At 66.1% G+C, this 20,367-nt stretch overlaps 3 protein-coding genes across 3 annotated transcripts; 2 read left to right on the top strand and 1 right to left on the bottom strand.

Annotated features, from left to right (window-relative positions):
- Positions 1 to 5,452, top strand: F11R (F11 receptor). The gene is made up of 10 exons (XM_069794112.1): positions 1 to 157; positions 2,373 to 2,429; positions 2,742 to 2,855; positions 2,950 to 3,093; positions 3,331 to 3,533; positions 3,612 to 3,714; positions 4,170 to 4,277; positions 4,371 to 4,380; positions 4,577 to 4,625; positions 4,952 to 5,452. Exons 1-10 carry the CDS (start codon positions 82 to 84, stop codon positions 4,985 to 4,987), a joined length of 900 nt encoding a protein of 299 aa, XP_069650213.1. The 5' UTR covers positions 1 to 81; the 3' UTR covers positions 4,988 to 5,452.
- Positions 5,453 to 5,631: 179 nt separating this feature from the next.
- Positions 5,632 to 13,277, bottom strand: KCNJ10 (potassium inwardly rectifying channel subfamily J member 10). The gene is made up of 2 exons (XM_069794091.1): positions 13,074 to 13,277; positions 5,632 to 7,909 (listed from the first exon to the last, which is right to left on the bottom strand). The coding sequence occupies exon 2, from the start codon at positions 7,907 to 7,909 to the stop codon at positions 6,767 to 6,769; it is 1,143 nt and encodes a 380-aa protein (XP_069650192.1). The 5' UTR covers positions 13,074 to 13,277; the 3' UTR covers positions 5,632 to 6,766.
- A 1,361-nt stretch (positions 13,278 to 14,638) lies between these two features.
- On the top strand, positions 14,639 to 17,872 carry KCNJ9 (potassium inwardly rectifying channel subfamily J member 9). Its single transcript, XM_069794055.1, has 3 exons — positions 14,639 to 14,796; positions 15,855 to 16,762; positions 17,474 to 17,872. The coding sequence occupies exons 2-3, from the start codon at positions 15,868 to 15,870 to the stop codon at positions 17,791 to 17,793; spliced, it is 1,215 nt and encodes a 404-aa protein (XP_069650156.1). The 5' UTR covers positions 14,639 to 14,796; positions 15,855 to 15,867; the 3' UTR covers positions 17,794 to 17,872.
- Positions 17,873 to 20,367: the final 2,495 nt, after the last annotated feature.

The following is a 20,367-nucleotide window of genomic DNA, read 5'->3' as shown; positions in this document are numbered from 1 at the left end:
CCCAGTGGGCGGTGCCCACCTGGGCGGGGCGGGGCGGGGCCGCACCTGGTGCGGGCGTGGGCGCACAGTGCGGCGGCGGCCATGGCAGGAGTGGTGCGGCGGGGCGGCCCGGGGCCCTGGCCGCTGCTGCGGCTGGTGCTCCTCGGTGCGGCGGCCGGTGAGTGCCCGGGAGGCGGGGGGAGGCCGGCCGGCCATGAGGTGCCCGAACAATGGGCCGGCCGCTGCCCGGGGCGCCGCCAGTACCGGGGTGGGGGGTAGGGGATCCTGGGGGGGTAGCAGCAGATCGCCCGGAGGGGGCGGCTACCGGGTGGCAGCGAGTCGCTCGGGGAGTCTCCCGGGGTGGTGCCGGTGCCGATACCAGAACAGGGGGTGTCGCGGTGTTGCCGCTCGGGGCGGGGCTGGTGCCCAGGGGAGGCGGCGGTGGGTTTCCCGGAAGGGGGCCCGGTACCGGACGGCGGGTCCCCTGGTGCCAGGACCGTATGCCAGCCACCGTCCGAGGTCTCGGGAGCGCTGTTTGTACCGGGAGGGGGAGATCACGGCGGGGGGGCCGGGGCCGCTGTACACGGCGATAACGGGCTATTAATAACCCGGCCCCGGAGCCGCCACCGCCCCGTTATTTACGGTTTATGGTTGTTTTTGTGGGCGCACGAGACCTTCGCCACCCGGTCACCCCACCGTGGGGGGGAGCACCAGCCCCGGGACCCCCCAAAGGTCCCCGTGGCGCTGGGCCATGATGCCCAGCTGAGCCCCACTCCCAGGGAGCAGGAACCGGCCCCTGCTTTCGGCTGGACACCAGGGTGAGGGCTGTGCCGGCGCCAGTGCCGCTGACCCCGTCCCGGCAGCTCTGCTCCCGCTAAGGCTGTCTTCACCTTCTCACCGACACTGAGTAATCTGTAATCTGTGTGTGTGGGGGGGTGTGCTCAGGGTGCCGGGGGTCTCGACAGGGCCGGCAGCGAGGGGTGTGGATCTGGCTGCACTTCCCGGGGCCGGAAACCCGCCATGGCAAAACATCCCGGCTGACGGCTTTCCTCATGCCGTGGGCTCCGGTGGAGTCCCTGCAAGCAGTGGTGGGGGTGTCCCTGTCCCGCTCCCCCCATGGCAGACGTCGAGATGTGTCCCCACGCCCTGGGTTAATGAGTAGCCGGTGCCGTGCCGCCGGCGCTCCCAAAGGCCGAAGTTACGGGGTTTGTCACCACCAGCAGTGGCCTTCCTGTCCCTGCCATGACGTCCCCTCCATTGTGCTGGAACAATCCCGGAGCAGGTTGGGATTAACCCGATCCCAGCTGATTCGGACCCAGAGCGAGCAGCTCCTGTGTCCTGGGCCAGGTCACCCACCCCAGGGCCCTGTCCTGCTCCAGCTCCCCCCGAGTACCCCCATGATGATCCCACAGGGCCTGCGGGATGTCACCTTTTTGCTGATTCTGCCCCAATTCCACCCGAACAAACCCCAAATCCTTTTCCCCTCCTTACTGAGCCATGGTATGATTCAAGACCTGGCCATGATGGGGGTCCGATGGTGTTCCCGGCCAGTACTGTGCCAGCTCTCGGGAGCATCGTCAGGGCCCGTGTTGGGAAGCACGCTGTGCTTGGGGACACCAGATGCCCCGTTTCCCCCCTTTTTCATCCCAAAATTGATATTTCTGCCACCAGACACCTGGGTTTCACTTGGAGGTGGTTTGGGTCCAAAGGTACAGGTGGGTTGGGGATGAGGCCACACCAGTTCCCAGTCACCTTCCCCCGTGGTGTGACTCACTGGCTGGTGTCGCCGCCTTCCCCAGGCCCAAAACAAGGAGCTGGGGCGGCTGTGCTGGCAGACGCCAGCTTTGAGCGGCCTTGAGGACAGGGGACACAGCCGGCAGCCCGGACCAACCCTCCAGACCGACAGCACCAGACCACGCTGCCATCGCCGTAGCCAACTGCGGCCTGGCAGGGGCGATGGCCATGGGGAAGGGCAGGAGACATGCGTGTGCAGGCTGTGACGAGGCATATGCGCACGTGTGTGGGGATGTGGGGGTGTCTGTGTGTGTGTGTGTGTGTGCGCGCGTGCGCCTGTGTGTGTGTGCACAGAGGGCAGGGAGTTGCGAAATGCCTCGGCCAGTTTCCTGTGAAACCGGGCAGAAACCGGGCAGGGTGGGAGGTGACGTGACGGCACGGGCAGCACCCAGAGCAAGCAGGACAGGATTTTCCAGCTCCCAGGGCTGCGGCATGCTGGGCAGTGTGGTACAACATGCCATCACCACTGCCCTGGGGACCGTCACTGCTGCCTCAGGGCTCCCAGTGACCTTCCTGACCCAGCCACAGCCTTTCCTGCTCCCCATATTCCATCACTGGGGCCCCCCAGGATTTCTCAGCTCTGTCCTTTCCCCCCACAGCGTCCCTGGTGGGAGCCCAGGTCACCTCTGAGACCAAAGAAGTGCCTGAAAACAAGCGTGAGTGCCCGGCTGGGGCCCCCAGCACCCCCCAGCTCACCGACGGTCCCGTCCCCCCTGTTATCCTGGGGCAGAGGCGTGGCTGAGCTGCATCCCCTGGCACCTCTGGTGCTGCAAATGGGGCTCACCCTGGGGTCTCCGGATCCCCAGAGGACACGGGGCCTGAGGCTGAGGGTGGATTTCCCATGTGGGGCTGGACCAGGGCGGGGGGTTCAGGTGTTCCCGGTTTGGATTGCCACCCACCATGGGATGCGAGCGCGGTGCCACTCCAGCATGGCGGCATGCGCCTGCAGCATCACTCTACCCCGCCAGCTGCTGACATCCCCTGCTCGGCATATCGGTCCAGCTGGAGTAACCCCCGCATTGAGTGGAAGTTCCAGAAGGGCTCCTCGCTCGTCCTCTTCTACTATGGGGGAGAGCTGACAGGTACGTCCCTGGGACCCCCCCCGGCTCGGGGCAGTCTGTCCATCTGTCCATCCATCAGAGCTGGTTCCCAGCCCCATCTCCTCTCTCTTGGCAGAGCCGTACAAGAACCGGGTCCAATTCTCGCCCACCACCATCCACTTCAACACAGTGACGCGGGAGGACACAGGGAAGTACATCTGTGAGGTGGTGGGGGACGGCAGCCACATCGCCAAGTCGGAGGTGAACCTCATCGTCCAAGGTGCGGCTGCCCCCGAGCCCCCCTCCCTGCCCATCCCTTGCGTAGCTTTGCTGTCCCGGGACCCGCTTCTTGTCCCTCTGGCTGAGCTCATCCTTGTCTCCACCGTCACATGGGGACAGCCAGCTGGGGGAAGGATGCCGGCACGGCCATCCCATGCCCTTTAGGCGCCCTGTCCCTCCCTGGTGTGAGCTGTGCTGTGCCGTGCCGAGCCAGCCCCGACGTGACACTCTCCCACAGTGCCCCCCTCCAAGCCAGTGGCCCATGTCCCCACCTCGGCCACCATCGGCAGCAAGGCCGTGCTGCGGTGCACTGAGACAGACGGCTCACCGCCCCCCACCTTCCGCTGGTACAAGGACAGCATGCTGATGCCCGCCAACCCCAAAACCAGCCTGACCTTCAGAAATTCCTCCTACACCCTGGACCCCGTCACGGGGGAGCTGGTGAGCACAGGGTGCTCCAAACTTGGGGACCCCCCCAGCCTTCCTTTGCCCCGCTTTCATCTCTCTGCTCCCATCTAGATCTTTGAGCCCCTGAGCGGCTTCGACACCGGTGACTACTACTGTGAGGCGATGAACAACGTGGGCTCCCCCCAGAAATCGGATGTTATCCATATGGAAGCCAGTAAGGAATAGCAGCAGAGGCCAGTGCTGCGTCCCTTCCCCCCCACCCAGTGTGGGGCTTTTCCAGGCTCTGCCTGGGCTGCATCCAGCACAGGTCATGTTTTGGGGGATGCTGGTGCAAGGTGATGCCATCACCCCTTCGCCCTACCAAGTTCAAAGACGTTAATTAGCTGTGATGTTAATGACCCTGGCCTCCGACAGCCCAGGCTGAAACAAGCCCTTGGCATGATGCTGTGGAGGGGGAGGGGGGAAAGCTGCCATTGGGGATGGGTAAAGCTCGACTGGGCAGCCCGATCGCCTCTGAGCCAGATCCAGCTTCGATGCTGGCCCCGCTTGGAGCTGGGTTTGGACCAGAGGCCCCCGCTGGGATTTCTGCGGGATCCCGTGGGTGCCAAGCTGAGGATTTCTGTGCCAGGATCCAGCCACCCTCTGATGTCCTGGTCCCCCTTTTTCCAGGTGAAGTCAATGTGGGTGGCATCGTGGCTGCAGTTGTGGTGCTGCTGATGGTGCTGGCACTCGTGGCTTTCGGCATCTGGTTTGCCTACAGCCGGGGCTTCTTCAGCAGTGAGTACTGCGCTGGCCACCCCAGGAATCGCTCGCCCCAGTGCCCCCCCCCCGCTCCTCCCTAAAACCCCTCTTCTGTTTCTTTCATTTCAGAGAGAAAAGAGTAAGTGAAGCCGTAATGCTGCTGCCTCCCTCCTGTCTGCCTCCTCTTCCTTTGCCAGCAGGGACGGGTGGTCTCTTCCTCCCCCAGCCCCTGTCCGTGGGCTGGGAAGGTGCCTTGGGTGTCACTGGGTGCTCAGGGTGGGGACAAGGGGGACTCTGGGCAGCGTGACCTCTTCTAACACCCTTGCTTTCGGCAGCACCACCGGCAAGAAGGTGATTTACAGCCAGCCCTCGCACCGCAGCGAAGTGAGTACGGGCTGGGACGGGCGGGTGGTGACAGTGCCACGTGGCTCTGTCACGTCCTGGCAGGGTGTGCGAAGCCAGACACCTTCCCCGGGGTGCCCGAAGGCGCTGAGTGGGGACCCCAGTGCCCCCCTGGGCGCTCAGGTGCCATCCCTGTCCCCAGCATCCCTTGTCCCTGTCCTGCTTGGAGCAAGCTGGGCTCCTCAGGGACTGTGACCTGCTCTCCCTGGGGACAGTTGCAAAGCCAGGCAGGCACTCCTCACCCACAGCCCTTGTCCCACCTTATTCCCCATCACCCACCACCATTAACGTCCCCCTTGTCCCTGCAGGGAGAATTCAAGCAGACGTCCTCCTTCCTGGTGTGAAGCTCCTCCCGCGCCACCAACTCTTGTAAATGTTTCTGAATTACTGTAGCTATGCCATGATTTTAACTATTATTTTTTTTAAGTATCACCTGGTGCCTTTGCAGTCATGTCAGATGTTTTTTAGGGGGTAGGTCTCCTGTCCCCCCCTGCCTTGTCCCTTCCCCAGCAGGACCCAGGTCCTGGCCGTGCCCCTGCACGAGGACTGCTGACCTTTGGGGGCATCACGGCATCCCCGGGGGGTTTCTTGGCCATGTCCTTGAAGGGGACAGGTCTGCAGTGGGGGCTGGTGTAGCTGCACATGCCCCCCAACTGTCCTGGGCGGTGGGAGTGCACCTCCCCCAGTGCCAGTCCCAGCTGTCCACTGGTCCCAGTTGCCCCCCTGTACTGGGGCGGGGGCTGGACTGAGCCCGTGGGTGATGGCTGCAGGTGGCTGCTGCTGGAAAGAAATAAACCTGTGTCCTTGTACCAAGTGCCTGGTGCCCTTTCCTCGGGGTGGGGGGACATGGGTGGATGGGTCAGGGATGGCTCTGCAGACCCCCCACCACCTGCTTTTGGGGGCTGAGGGGGACCCTGGGGACATTGGGACCCAAGGGTGACACACAAGGCTGCCCCCCTTCCCCAGCGCAGCTGGCAGAGCCGTTCCCCACCATCAACATAACGTTTATTTAGTAACTGCTTTGCCTTTTCTCCCCCCAAATCGAGGACAAGACCCCAGGGTGCCTCGGTGGCAGTGGAGCTTCAGCAAGCCAGTCTTTCTAGGGGGGAACCTTCCTTCCCCGTTATATATATATAGATTAGTCGCACTATATATATATATATATATATATATGTATGTATATGTATCTCCTGGCCTCAGCACAGCGAGGGGGGGCAGCTGGGGCTGCACGTTAATAGCAGAGCTCTACGTTAGCAGCAGCGATGGGCTCGAGCAGGGCCAGGGGGGCGCCCAGCCCAAGGGGACGTGGCGCCGCAGCTGTGTCCGATTATCGGTGATGCCCCGGTATGTGTGTGTGTCCCCACAGCCCGGGGTGGGGGGGGGGGGGGGGTCGGTCAGTGCAGGGAGGAGGGCCCGGCTCTGGGGGTGGTGGTAGAGGACAGGGGGGGCTCAGGGGCTTCTCCTGCCTCAGTTTCCCCTGTTGAGTGTGCAATGACCCTGGACATGGGGATGCACCCATGGCCCCCAGTGGTTTGAGTGCTGTGGGGCTGAGGGCCTTGGGGAGGACAAAGGGGGTGCAAGGGGGAGATGGGCTGGGGAGGGGGTCTGCACCCCCCAGCCTGAGCCTTCCCAGGGATGGGGGGGTCCCACGAGCAAGGGGAGAGGTCCCACGAGGTCAGAGCCTCCTGCTCCCCAGCCCCCATTTGCAGCGTGTGGCTTGGTTCTCAACCCCAGCTCGCTGGGGTGGGATCGGGCAGCAAGATGGCTCCTGGCTGTCCCCAGGGGCTGGAGGTGGCCATGTCCCCCTCCCTGGGGACAGCATCTCCCAGCAGGATTGTGTCCTGTGGTGGGGCTGGGGGTCTCTGGCTGGTGTTAACAGAGCATTAGGTGAGAAGGGACAGGGACAGCCCTGTCCCCGGGTGGACTGGGACGGGGTGCGGGGACAGCCCCACTGGCAGGCGAACACCCACGGGGGTCCCCAAGGGAGCTGCCCCATGCCACAAGGGGGAAAATGGCCCAGGAGGACAGGATGGGGGAAAGAGCTGGTGGCCTCTCCGGGTGCTGGTGGCATCTCTGGGGGCTGGTGGCACCTCCGGCGGCATCAGCGGCATCCTGGCGGGCGCTCAGACATTGCTGATGCGGACGCTCAGGGGTGCTCCCTCCCGCTCCCGCTCTGCCGCCTCCCTCAGGGACTCCTCCAGCTTCACCTTCTCGGGGTCCCCGAACCGGACGGTCTCGTGGAGACAACAGGGCGCCGTCACCTTCACCACCTGGTCGAAGAGGCTGAAGTCGGCCACGTACTTGCCGCTGGCCGAGAGGGAGATGGCCGGGGTGAACTCGTAGCCCCAGAGGATCTCCTCGGGCAGGTAGGAGGTGCGCACCTGGCACGTGGCACTGGTGGACTCCACGGTACCGCTGAGGATGACTACCAGCTCGAAGTCGCCTTCACCCGTCCGTAGGGCCACGTCCCGGAAGGGGCTGGCGTCATCCACCACGTGGTAGAAGGTGAGGGGCAGGATGAGGAAGGGGCTGTCGGAGGAGGTGTCCACCTGGAAGTCCACGTTGACCTGGTTGAGGCGGACGCTCTCACCCTCCTTAGTGAGGTGGGTCTGGAGGAGCTTGCCCGTCACCTGGCAGCCGATGAGCAGGCTCTTGCGCATGTTGGCCACGCGGATCATGAGGCAGGTCTTGCCGTTGTGTTGGGCCACCACCGCATTTTGGCTGAACTTGATGGTCTCAGCACGTTTCTTGGGCCGGGCGATCTTGGCCAGGAAGGTGCCAGTGATGAAGATCTCCATGATGGTGGTGAGGACCAGCTGGGTGATGAGCAGGACGATGGCGAGGGGACACTCCTCGCTGATGTAGCGGAAGCCATAGCCGATGGTGGTCTGGGACTCCAGGGAGAAAAGGAAGGCACCAGTGAGGGTGTGCACCTGCATGACGCATGGTGTGTGGTTGGCCGGTGGGTCGAACTCCAGCAGGTCCCCGTGGACCACAGCTACCAGGTACCAGACGACACCGAAGGCGAACCAGGTGCCCGCGAAGGTGGCGGAGAAGAGGACCAGCTTGTACCGCCATTGCATGTCGATGAAGGTGGTCCACAGGTCCTTGAGGTACAGGAAGCGCTTGTCGGCGATGTGCTCCATCCGCACATTGCTGCGGCCATCCTTGGTCATCACCCGGCGCCGGCGCAGGCCCGAGCCGATGAGCGGGCGGCTGTCCGTCTGCGTGGTCTGGCTGTAGTACACCTTGGTGGCCGACGTCATCTGGAAGAGGTGACAGTGAGGGGCAGCGAGGAGGTGCCGCCTGGGAGAGAGGGGTGCTGGGGATGCAGAGGGGAGGGAGGGTGGATGGATGGGAAGTGTTGAGTCGGTGGGTGGGTGAGTAGGTGAAGGGATGAAGAGGAATGGATAGAGAAGAGGGATGGGTGGGGAGATGGATGGGTGGAGAAGAGGGATGGGTGGATGTGTGGATGGATGGATGGATGAAGACTGACAGATGGAGAAGACAGAGAGGAAGGATGGAGAAGACGGATGGATGGAGAGGAGGGATGGGTGGGTAGATGGATGGATGAAGACGGATGGATAGAGAAGATGGATGTGTGGTGTGTGGTGAGAGGAGGGACAGCTGACAAAAGGAATGGCTGGACCTGAGGGGTGGGTGGAGGATGGAGGTTTGGTGTTCGTTGGGCGGATGGGACGGAGCTGAGGGGGTGGTAGATGGAGAGGAAGGATGTGGGGGACACTGATAGATGTGTGGGTGCACTGAGGCACGGGTGGGTGGGTAGAAGCTATGGAGGGACAACACACCCCCCTTCCACCCCTCCTCAGTGCTCCCACCAGCCGTGCTGCCTCCCCCTACAGCGGCAGGCAGGGGCTGAGGCCAGGAGGATTTGCCTCACGTCAGAGGGGCACTGGGGAGGCTCGCACAGAGCCCCCCCGTGCTGTCCCCAGGCAGCGTGAGGACATGGGCCATATAGGAGGCCCTGGCCCAGATGTGGAGACCCAACGGACTCATAGCACCTCAGTGATGGGGGCTGCTATTGCTCCCACCTCCCCTGCAGCCTCCATCCATCTGTCCACCTGTCTGTCCATCCACCCAGCCTTCAGCCAGCCCTCTGGCTTGCTGTCCCTCTCTATCCCCTATCGATCAATCCACCCACCCGTCCGTCTGTCCTCCTGTCTCGCCATGGATCTGCCATCTCTCCATTCCTCTGCTCATCCACCCACTGTCTGTCCCTTCAGACTCGATCCACCTGCCTGTCCATCATTCCTCCCCAACCATCCATCCATCCATCGACCCCTTTATCCATCCATCCATGGACGCACAGATCCATGCACCTGTCTGTCCATCCCTGTATGCGTCTGTCTGTCCATCCCTCTGTCCATCCACGTGAGCTCTACCTGTCAGTCCATCCATCCCTGTATAGGCACATCCATACACTTGTCTGTTCGTCCATCCATCCATTTACACCCACCCACTCACCCACCTGTCTGTCTATCCATCCCTCTTCAAACTCATCCCTGTCCCCTCTGTCACCTGGCAGCTCTCCCCACACACCCCCGTCCCATGGAGGGGACCCAGGCATCCTAGCTGGGAGGGAGGAAGAGGGATGAATGGGAGGTGACAGGGACAAACGGCTGGTGGCAGCGCCAGGCTCGTTTCCGTCCCTGTCCCTGTCCCCTGCCAGCCCCGGCCGGCGGCGGCGGCACAGAAAGGGCCTTTCAGCCCACGCCAGCATTTGGCCCCGCCGTGGTTTCCGCCACGGATGCAGCAGGGCAGCGTGCCGGGGACACTGGGGACACTGTGGCACCCTGGGGGGTCTCCTTGGAGCCCGGTATCCCTGTGCTCGCCAAAGCCAGGGGACACAGGTGGCACCGCCACTGTCCTGGTTGCACTGCGTCCCCTCCCAGTGAAAGGCCCTGCGGAGGGGATGGTGGCACTGGGGACACAAACCTGCCGCATCCCGGTTGAGGTGCTGGGGGTCCCCAGAGCCAACATGTCCCCAGAGTCACTGTGTGTTCTGGAGTTGCTGGGGGTCCCTGGAGCCACTGTGTGTCCCCAGAGGCACCATGCATCCCTGGAGCTACCGCATCCTCAAAGCCACCACATGTCCCCAGAGCCACCACATCCCTAAAGCCACCATGTCCCCAGAGCTCTGCCCATGGTGGGCAGCAACAGGCACCAGCACATCCCCAGGGGACACAGTGGTCTCTGCAGCCCTTTGGGGTTCCCGCACCCCCCAAAGTCCTTCTGCTCCTCTGCAGTCCCTTTGCCCTCTTCTCTGGGGTCCCTGCACCCTCTCTGAGATCTGGGGTTTTTCACCCCTCAGGGTCCCTGCATCCATCTTTGGTGGGGGTCTCTTCATCCCTACAGGGTCCCCGCACCCCTTTTTGGGGTCCCTGCACCCTGCTTTGAGGGTCTCTGTGCACCCCAGGGTCCCCTGCACCCCTTCTGGGGGGTCCTGACCCCCCCCCTTTGGGGTCCCCATGCACCTCTTTGGGGTATCTGTCCCCCCCTTCCCATTTTTGGGATCACTGCATCCCATAAAGTCCCCTTCAGGGGCCGCGTGCCCCCATGCCCCCCGGCCAGGCTCCCGTGCCGGGACATGGGTTGTGACAAGCCAGTGCTTGTGCCCGGCGCAGGGATGGTGCCTGCAGGCAGAGCCGCTGCCGCCACGACCGAGCCGGTTACCTATTAACCCCCCTTGCCCCCGTGCCTCGGTTTCCCTCCAGGAATGCTCAACGCTGGGGGTGAATGCAGGGGTCTGGCCCCACCTGGGGGGTCCGGTGTGGGATGGGGGGGATATGGGGACACATCTCCCCTCGCCACATCCCACTGGCACCACCAGCCCGGGCACCGTTCCCATGCCCGCGTGGTGCCAGCCGTGGCTGGGCTTCCTGCCAGCGGCATCCCCCCCATCCTGAAACTGGGGCGCTGGTCTCCACGGTACCGGTGGCAACTGGGAACTGGGGGGGGACAGGACCCCATCCCCATGGTGGGGTCGGGGCAGTGGGGGGCTGCAGTGTGGGGCAGGTCCCATGGGGCTGGGGGTGTGGGGCAGCCATGCGGGGCTGGCGGGGGGGGGATGGGGACGGGGACAGGGACAGTGGGGCCATTGTGCACCCCGGAGGAGAGGCCTCAATGGAGCTGGCGGGGCACAAAGGCGCTTTGACGAAGCCCTTCGTTAGCATGCAGGGCCCCGCGCGCCCCGCCGCCAGCACGGCCCCCAGCGGGGGTCCCGGGGGGCCCCGCGGTCCCCCGCCACCCACCCTGCTGCACCGGCAGCCTCCAAACCCTGGACACCTGGGTCCCCCCTGCCACCCCCTCTTTGTCCTCTTGACCCCCCCCCCCATCCTCCCCTGCACCCCTCTATTGAGGCTGGAACCATTTGAGCCCAAATTTGGGGCTGGCGATGGGGCCTCAGGGGGAGGAACGTCCCCGTGCCCTTCACGCTGCCACCCACACTGGGGAATGCCATGGGGGGGGGGGGCAGGATCTGCAGCCCCCTCCCTGCCCTGGCCATGGGGGCGATGGGGACCCCCATCCTCCCCCGCAGCCTTGGGGGGACCCAAAATGATGATTTGCATTTTTTTTTCCCCTCAGTGCTGCCCAACCCTCATCAGCCGTAGGCGGAGGCCTCAGACTGGGGTGAAAAAAGCCCATTTTGGCCCTTTTTTGAACTGACCTCACAGCGCGTCCAACAGGTCCATGGGCGTGAGGCTCCCACGGGACCCCTCTGGTGCCTGTGCTGCTGGGGCGGGTAAGGGTGGCTGGGGGCTGGCGGCGGTGCAGGCAGCGGGGCGTCCCCACAGCCACCCAGCTCCCCGGGGACGGCCAGCGCCAGCGCGGCTCAGCCCTCCGTAGCCATCAGAGAAGCCACCGTGGCACCGGCACCGGTAACTGCAGCCCCCTCCAACCGGCCCCATTAACCCCATTAACGCGCAGCCCGGTTAAATCCCAGCCCAGCTAACCCAGAGACTCGTTAACCGCCAGCCCCATTAACCTGCAGCCTGCGTAGCTCACAGCCTGGCTAACCCACAGCCCAGTTAACCCACATGACGGGTAACCCGCAGCCTGGTTATCTTGCAGCCTGGTCAACCCACAGCTGGGTTAGCCTGCAGGCAGATCACCCTGCAGCTGAGATAACCTGCACCCCAGGTAACCCACAGCTGGGATAACCCACAGCCTGGGATAACCCACAGCCCAGCTATACCAGTGTGGCTCATCCAGCATGGCTAACCCAGCCTGGCTAACCCAGAGCCCAGCTAATCCAGCGTGGCTAATCTGTGGCCCCACTAATCCACAGCCCAGCTAATCCAGTGTGACTAACCCACAGCCCAGCTAATCCAGCGTGGCTAATCTGTGGCCCTGCTAATCTGCAGCCCAGCTAATCCAGTGTGAGTAACCCACAGTCCAGTTAACCCACAGCCTGGTTCACCTGCAGTCCAGTTAACCCACAGCCTGGTTAACCCACAGCCTGGCCAGGGCCACTAACCCAGAGCCTGGCGGGTCCCCACTTGCCCACTGTGGGGACCTGGGGGGGCCGAGGACACTCCAGCCCCCTCCACCCAAACGCCCTTGAAACACCACATCCCCAGGGACCCGAGCCCACAGGGGGCTGGGGGCGGATTAACCTCCTCCAGCACCAGGCTGAGACCACCTGACATCATTACACTAGCGGGGGAACCCAGGAAGAGCGAGGTGCTCAGGGGGGGTCCCTATTTGGGGGTCACCTCCTGGGGTGGGGAAGGGGCCATCCCCGGGGCCTCAGGCCTCATACCCCAGGGGCTGTGGGGACATCTCCAGGCTTGGGGACGGGTGGCCCTGGAGATGCCCGAGGGGGAGCAGGGTGGGCACGGCTGGGGGCTGCCGTGCCCCTCTATCCTCTGTCCCCCCTGGTGCCCCTGTGCTGGGGAGAGAAGAGGGACACCCACAGGGAGCAGGGATATGGGGACATGGGGATATGGGGACATGGGGAGTTCGGGGACAGGGGCAGGGAGATATGGGGACTTGGGGATGAGCAGAATGGGGCTATGGGGATACAGGGACAGGGGGATGGGGGACATGGGGATACAGGGACACGGGACACAGGGTTGCAGGGGGATACAGGGCCACGGGGTGTGGGGCTACAGGGACATGGGACAGAGGGACACGGGGTTATGGGGTGACGGGACACAGGGATGTGGGGAGATGGGGATGCAGTGCCATAGGGGACACAGGGGCGTGGGGTATGGGTGATGTGGGGTACGGGGACACAGGGACGTGGGGCTCTGGGGACATGGGGTTATGTGGTCCTGGTACCGGAGGCCACGGGGCTGCAGGGACCCAGGGACCGATCCCAGTCCAGCGGCGCTGGCAGGTGCCCGCAGCCCTCGGGGCACCCCGGAGGGGATGGGGGACCCCGGGTCCCCCCCCGGCCACCCTTACCTTGCTTGGGGAGGGCCCCAGGGCGCCCGGGGTCCTGGCCTCGCTCAGCCCGGCCGCCGCCGGCTCCCCATGGGCTTTATGGCTCGGCGGGGCCGGCGGCGGCGGGCCGGGCCGGGCCCCCCCCCTCCGCCTGTCCCCCCCCCTCCGGCCCGGGCCGCCTCGCCGGGCCCGGCTGGCACCGATTGGCGGGGCCGGGGAGGGGGCCCGGGGCGGGGAGGAGCCGCCGGGGGCGGGACGGGGGTTAATGGGGTGGAAAACGAGCCGGCCCGCACCGGGTCACGTTACCGGCCACGGAGGGGGGGGACGAGTGGGGGGGGGCGAGGGGACCCCGCCCGCAGACACCGGCACCGGGAAGGGTCCGGCGGGGTCCCCCGCGCTCCGGCGCCGGCACCGGGCGGCGTCCGGGCAGACCCCCCCGGTCCAGGCAGCACCCACCCGGGTGGTCCCCAGGGATCCTCCCCCCCGCGCCCCCCCTCCCCGAGCATCCTTGTGCCTGGGAGCGGGGGGAGGCGGCCAGCGCCGGCCACGGCTGGTGCCCCCCCTGTGCGCACACAGAGTGACCCCTCGGGCACCCCCCGCAGGGGGAGCAGCGGGGGGCGCGGGGCCGGGGGCCCGGGGGGGCGCGGCCGCCCCACACAAGGCCCCGCTGTTCCCGGGCCGGGGCCGGTTCCCCGGGGCCGTGGGACAAAGCGTCTTTGTCTGCCCGGGGGGGGCCGGGGGGGGGCCGGGGCTGCGCGGGGGCACCGGGGGAGGGCCTGGCCACCGATGGGGGGTGGCTAGTGACCACAGAGCCCTGGCTAGTGATGGGGGGCCTGGCCAGGGCTGGGGGGGTCCCGGCTAGTGATCAGGGGTCCTGGGCTAGTGATGGGGGGGGTAGGCTAGTGAGGGGCGTGCCTGGGCTAGTGAAGGGGGGATCCGGGCTAATGATGGGGAGCCCTGGGCTAGTGATGGGGGGAGGCCTGGGCTAGTGGGGGGGGGCTGGGCTATTGAGGGGAACCCCGGAGCTAATGGGAGGGCTGAGCTTTGAGGGGGACCCTGGGCTAGTAAGAGGAAGCGCTGGGCTAGCGACAGGGGGCCTTGGGCTAGTGACAGGGGACTCTGGGCCAGCGGGGAGGGCGGGACCTCGTGTGCCCCCTCCACCCCCCGCCGTGCTCAGTGTCACACGCCTGTGCCCCCCCCGCCCCCCCGCTGTGCCCTGTGTCACCCCCCCGCCACTGTGCCGCACGTCACGCGTGTGTCCCCCCCGTACTGTCCCACGTACCCAGCCCCGTGGCACAGGTGTGCACACCTGCCCCCCCCGCTCCCCCGTATACGCGTGTGCGCACCCACCCAGCCCCCCCCCGCCAGCTTTTCCACCGCACTGCCGCCTTCTGAGCCCCCGTCCGGGGCAGGGGGGTGGTGTCACGCGTGGGGGTCCGTAGCAGGGGGGGGTCCGGGGGCGGGCGGGGCCGGCGGGGGCGGGCGCTGGTCGGTATTTTTAGCCGCGCGCTCCCGGGGCGCAGCCGTTGCCCGGGAACGGCGGGAGCGCGGCCAAGGGAACAGCGGGGGGGGTGTCGGGGGGAGGGGGGGGACGGGAAAAAAGCGGGGGGCGGCTGCTCCGGACCCGGGCCCGGGCCCTGGCGGGAGCGATCCGGTACGGCCGGGCGCTGCGCTCGCCCTGCGCCATGCGCGCAACACACCGGGGCTGCGCGGCCCGGCGGGAGCGGCGGCCGCGGGGCGAGCGGTGAGTGCGGGGACCGGGGGGGACACGGGAACACACAGCCCGGGGGGGCCTGCTGCCCTCCCACCCTCCCTCCGCGCCCCATCGCCCCCTGCACCCCCCACCCCCTGCTGCAGCACACGGGGGTGGCACCGGGGACCCCTCCGCCTCCGCGGGTGGGGGGTGCTGGGGGCACGCGGGGACCCGGCCCCCCGCCCCCCCCCAGCACAGACACCGGAGGATGCGCCCCCCCCCGCCCGCCTTCGTTCTGCCCCAGGCTGGGACGTCTGCCCCCACGAACCCGGGTGGGAGTGGGGTGCCCCATGGTGGGGGGGGAGGGACCACAGCTGGGTGCCACAGGGCCGGGGCGGTGGGGGGGCACAAGCGGAGGGTGGGGGTGTGTGCCAGGAGCTCTGTGTGTGTGCAAGGCCCAGCGGGGTGTGCATGCGTGTGTACATGCATGCGTGCATGGATGTGCATGAGGCCCAGCTCCCTGTGCACGCCTGTGCTGCCATCGGCCCGGAGCGTGTGCGCAGTGTTGGTGCACACCCCGTTGCACACCCCATCTTGGGGCACGAGAGCGTGCAAGGAGCCCCTCGGGGTGCACACGTGGGCCTGCAGCTGCCAGGGGCAAATGGGTGCATGTCCCTGGGGGTTGTGAGCGTGTGTGCACGCCTGCTCATGTGTGCCCGCTGCGGTGCTGCACATCTGTGTGAACGCACATGTGTGTGCGTGTGTGTGCATCTGCATGCATCTGTACACACGTGTGTGCAGGCATGTGCATGAGTGTGCACATGTGTGTGTCATGTGGGTGCCTCTGCAAGCACCTGTGTGCAGGCGTGTGCCTGTGTATACACATGCATGTGCAGGTGTGTGCATGGCTGAGCACACACATGTGAGCTCAGCACCCCTGGGTGCTCCTGTCCCTCAGTTTACCCCCCCACCAGCACCCCGGGGGGACCCGTGGGTCCTGGCAGCACCCCCCCTGCCCTCCCCCAGCCCAGCTGATGCCACCATGCCCTCCCAGTCCCCGCCAGTTTGGAGGGGGCGAGCGGCACCATTAACCCCTTCCCCTCCCACAGCCTCTGAAGGGCAATGGCGCAGGACAACGCCGCCTTTTGCGGGGTCACTGAGGGGGTCCCCGGGGAGGCCAAGCCCCCCCCTGTGCCCCCCCGACGGCGAGGGGCCGGCGCCCGCAAGCGCCAGCGTTACGTGGAGAAGGATGGCAAGTGCAACGTGCAGCACGGGAACGTGCGGGAGACTTACCGCTACCTCACCGACATCTTCACCACCTTGGTGGACCTCAAGTGGCGCTTCAGCCTCCTCGTCTTCATCCTCGCCTACGCCGTCACCTGGCTTTTCTTCGGCCTCATCTGGTGGTTCATCGCCTACTGCCGAGGGGACCTGGACCACCTGGAGGACCACGCCTGGACGCCCTGCGTCAACAACCTCAACGGCTTCGTCTCCGCCTTCCTCTTCTCCATCGAGACGGAGACCACCATCGGCTACGGCCACCGCGTCATTACTGACAAGTGTCCAGAGGGCATCGTGCTGCTGCTGCTCCAGGCCATCCTGGGCTCCATGGTCAATGCCTTCATGGTGGGCTGCATGTTTGTGAAGATCTCCCAGCCCAACAAACGAGCTGAGACCTTGGTCTTCTCCTCCCATGCTGTGGTCTCCCTGCGGGACGACCGCCTCTGCCTGATGTTTCGCGTGGGTGACCTGCGGGACTCGCACATCGTGGAGGCCTCCATCCGCGCCAAGCTCATCAAGTCCAAGCAGACGCAGGAGGGCGAGTTCATCCCCCTGGACCAGACCGACCTGAGCGTGGGCTTCGAGACGGGCGATGATCGCCTCTTCCTCGTCTCGCCCCTCATCATCAGCCACGAGATCGACGAGCGCAGCCCCTTCTGGGACGTCTCACGGCACCAGCTGGAGAAGGACGATTTCGAGATTGTCGTCATCCTCGAGGGGATGGTGGAGGCCACAGGTAACGGGGATGCCAGCAGTGGCTGGGGGGTGGGATGCGCTTGGGGACACCTCATCTCCGTGGGGACACATCATCTCCCTGGGGACACCTCCATGGGAATACCTCATCCTCATGGGGACACCTCATCTCCATGGGAACATCACCATGGGGACACATCATCTCTGTGGGGACATCTCACCTGCATGGGGACATCTCATCCCCATGGTCCACAGTGTGTTTCTGCCTGGTCCTGGCTGGGAGGTGACCCCAAATCCACCCTCACCCCCAAGCTCAGCCTGGATGTGGGTCCCCCCACCCAGAATAACCCCATTGCAGGACTCGTGAGGGGGGGATAGCTTTCCCCTGTAGCCCCTTCCCCCCCATGAAAAGCCTTCACCTGGCCTGGCCCCATGAGGAGCTTGGGGAGGGGACCCCAATGACAGTGATGTCCCGGCCTGTCCACTGCTCACAGGCATGTCCCTTGCACTGGGTGCTTCACAAACACCCCCCCCCAACCAGGACTGGGGTGCCCCTGTGCACCGGGGGCAGCACAGATTGGGGTCCTCCATGCAGTGGGTGCTGCAGATATCGGGGTACCTCACACAAAGGGTGCAGCACAGCCCCCACCCCGTCCTCAGCTGGGGTCAGGGTGCCCCCTTGCACCTCCCCATTGCCAGGGGGCACCCCACCAGCCCACCCCTGGGCTGGGTGCCCACTGGCTGCCCGGCACAGGGATGACGTGCCAGGCTCGGAGCTCGTACCTGGCGGACGAGGTGCTGTGGGGCCACCGCTTCACCCCGCTGCTGAGCCTGGAGGAAGGCTTCTACGAGGTGGACTACGGGGGCTTCCACCAGACCGTGCCGGTGCCCACCCCGGCCTGCAGTGCCCGGCAGCTGGCAGCTGCAGCCGCCCGCCGCGATGCCCACCTCTACTGGTCCATTCCCAGCCGCCTGGACCAGCCACTGGAGGAGGCAGCAGCGGCAGAGGGAGGGGGGGACCCTGACACCCCCCGGGAGAGCAATGGCACCCTGGCCAGCCCTGAGGCGCGGTGATGGGCCACGGGCGGGCGCGGGGGTGCTGGGCACCCGGCTGCTCCCCACCGTGCTTTCTTTTAATAAATCCCCCCCCCCCCTTCTGACATTGGTGGTCTTGGGGTGCGGGGTGCTGAATTTGGGGGATGCGCCTGGGCTTGGGGGGTGCCAATCCAGTGCCCCCACTGAGGAATTTGGGATGAAACGGGGATTGGCAGAGCCCCTCCCTCCCATTGCCACAGGTGATGCCAGGCAGGAATTAGTGTCCACCTACTTTGAGGATTAAGAGGGGGCTCCAGACTATGGCGTGTTACCCTCTTCACGGCATTTTTGCCCCCCCTGGGGTTGCTGGCTTAACGGTGACCTTCCACTCCTTCGCAGGTTATTATTGTAAGGCCTACAGTAATCCCAGGGTGAGGGGCACAACCTAGGGCCAAATGGGGGTGATGCCCGGGGGGGGGTGGTCACGTAGCTTCATTAACAAGACTCTCAAGCTCCAAATGATGGTGTTTTAATGAAGGGGGAAACAGAGGCGGCACCTCTCCAGGCACCCATGGGTGTCCCCCAAAAGATTTGGGGGGCCAAGGGGGGGACACTGTCCCACTCCAGCATCTCCACCGTCCCGTGGGTGCTCACGATGTGGTCTGGGTGTCCTGGGGGTGGGCACGGGTGCGTACAGGGACCTGCAGGAGGGACAGAGGGGACAGTGAGGAGTGGCACCGCGCACCCTGTGCCCTCCCCTGCTCAATGCACTGCAAGCCCCGTAGCACTGTGGGCATGAGGACCCCCGGTGTGGGCAGGTGGAGTCTCCAAGGACATGGGGACCGCTAGGGTGGGCGGGGCACCGAGCCCTCACGCCCGTCCCCACGGCCCCCCCCAGCAGCGGAGGGGGGGCAGCGCTGGGGGAAGCGGACAGAACCGATCCGAACACCCCGCCCACCGCCCCGCCCCCAGCCCCGCCTCCGCCCCGCGGCAGTGGCTAGCCCACGTCTGGGGGGGGCAGGAGCTGCCCTCCCTCCCTGCCCCCCAGCCACGACGCGTGGGTCCCCGCGCCCCGCCCCGGGTCCGGCAGAGGGGCGCAGCCGGGGCCCCCCATCCCCACCCCAGGACTCCCGGGTCCCCGCGGGTGTGTGCACACGCGTGTTGGCCGGGGGGGGCGGGGTGCGTGCACACGCGTGTTGGAGTGAGCGGCGGGGGGACGGACTGACACGGCCCCCCCGTGTCCCCGTGTCCCCCCGGCTGCCACATTCCTCCCGCCCACGGGCAGCAGCTGCGCGGGGCGGCGGCGGGGCACGGTCCTCGCATGGGCAGGGGCACACGCGTGTGCGTGGCGCCAGCCCCTCCCCCCCCCGGGCACGAGTCACCGCGGCCACCTCCGGCAGGGAACTGGGGCAACTGGGAGGACTGGGCTGCCCCGGTTGGGGGGGGGCGGCGGGGGCCGGACGCCTGGGTCCCCCGTGGGGCCGGGGTGGAGGCCCAGCACGTGGCGCCTGCGCCCGCGTCATCTGTTTGCTCAGCTTGGGGGGCAGCGGGGGGGGTCAGCGGGGGGCACAGCCTGGGTAAACACCCCCCCCCCCCAACCGGCCTTGGCATGCCCAACCCCGACTGGAATGGACTGGGGGGACTGGGAGGACTGGGGGGACTGGGACGGACTGAAGGGACTGGAATGGACTGGGGGGACTGGGATGGACTGGGGGGACTGGGATCGCTTGGGGGCACTGGGATGGCCTGGGGGCACTGGAATGGACTGGGGGGACTGGAATGAACTGGGAGCACTGGGGGATATTGGGGCAGACTGGGGGGACTGGGGCAGACTGGGATGACAGGGAGGTGCTGGGGAAGATGGGCAAACTAGGTGGTACTGGGACAGACTGGAAGGTAGTGGGGCAGATGGGGCGCTGGCACAGACTGGGGGGGACTGGTCCAGACTGGGGATACTGGATTACCTTGGGGGTGCAGGGCTGGACTGTTGGGACTGGGGCAGACTGGGGACACTGGGCTACACTGGGAGCGTGAGGCTGGACCAGGGGACTGGTGCAGCAGGCTGGGCTGTGGGGATGCTGGGTGCACTGGGGCAGACTGGTGGCACTGGTGCAGGGGGCTGTGGGCCCCACGGCCGTGCCCCCCCCATGCCCTTGAGCTGCCCTTGATGGTTGCCATGGCGACTAAGCCGGACCCTGGGGGGCCGGGGAGGGGGGGGCGCTACTGGGAGGGGACCTTGGAATGGCACTGGGGGCACTGGAGCTGTGGGGCAGGACTGGGGGGGTGGGAGGGACAGGGGGAGCTGGAGGGGGTGTGGGGGGGTGTTAGGACGTGACACTGGGCGCAGCCACGTCCCTGGGCACAACTGTGTCCCCAGGAACAGCCAGCCTGGGCACAGCCAGTCCCTGGGCACAGCCAGCCCGGGCACAGTCGGCTGCAGGCACAGTCGGTTCCCCAGGCACAGCCGTATCCCCGGGCACAGCTACCACAGCCACAGCTGTGTCCCTGGGCACAGCCGGTCCCCGGGCACAGCCACGTCCCTGCGCAACAGTTGGCCGAAGGCACAGTTGTCCCTGGGCACAGCCGCATCCCCGGGCACAGCCGGTTCTCCGG

This window comes from Haliaeetus albicilla, chromosome 10 (genome assembly GCF_947461875.1).
Source record: "Haliaeetus albicilla chromosome 10, bHalAlb1.1, whole genome shotgun sequence".
NCBI lineage: Eukaryota > Metazoa > Chordata > Aves > Accipitriformes > Accipitridae > Haliaeetus > Haliaeetus albicilla.
This window is presented reverse-complemented; position numbering and strand designations above follow the sequence as displayed.

Bases quoted from the DNA above. Each gene is read 5' to 3' on its own strand.
- KCNJ9 (XM_069794055.1), top strand. From the start codon at position 15,868: ATGGCGCAGGACAACGCCGCCTTTTGCGGGGTCACTGAGGGGGTCCCC. The intron at 16,763-17,473 runs GTAACGGGGATG...TGCCCGGCACAG, and splicing joins GGGGATGGTGGAGGCCACAG to GGATGACGTGCCAGGCTCGG.
- F11R (XM_069794112.1), top strand. From the start codon at position 82: ATGGCAGGAGTGGTGCGGCGGGGCGGCCCGGGGCCCTGGCCGCTGCTG. The intron at 2,430-2,741 runs GTGAGTGCCCGG...CTACCCCGCCAG, and splicing joins AGAAGTGCCTGAAAACAAGC to CTGCTGACATCCCCTGCTCG. The intron at 3,094-3,330 runs GTGCGGCTGCCC...ACTCTCCCACAG, and splicing joins GGTGAACCTCATCGTCCAAG to TGCCCCCCTCCAAGCCAGTG.
- KCNJ10 (XM_069794091.1), bottom strand. From the start codon at position 7,909: ATGACGTCGGCCACCAAGGTGTACTACAGCCAGACCACGCAGACGGAC.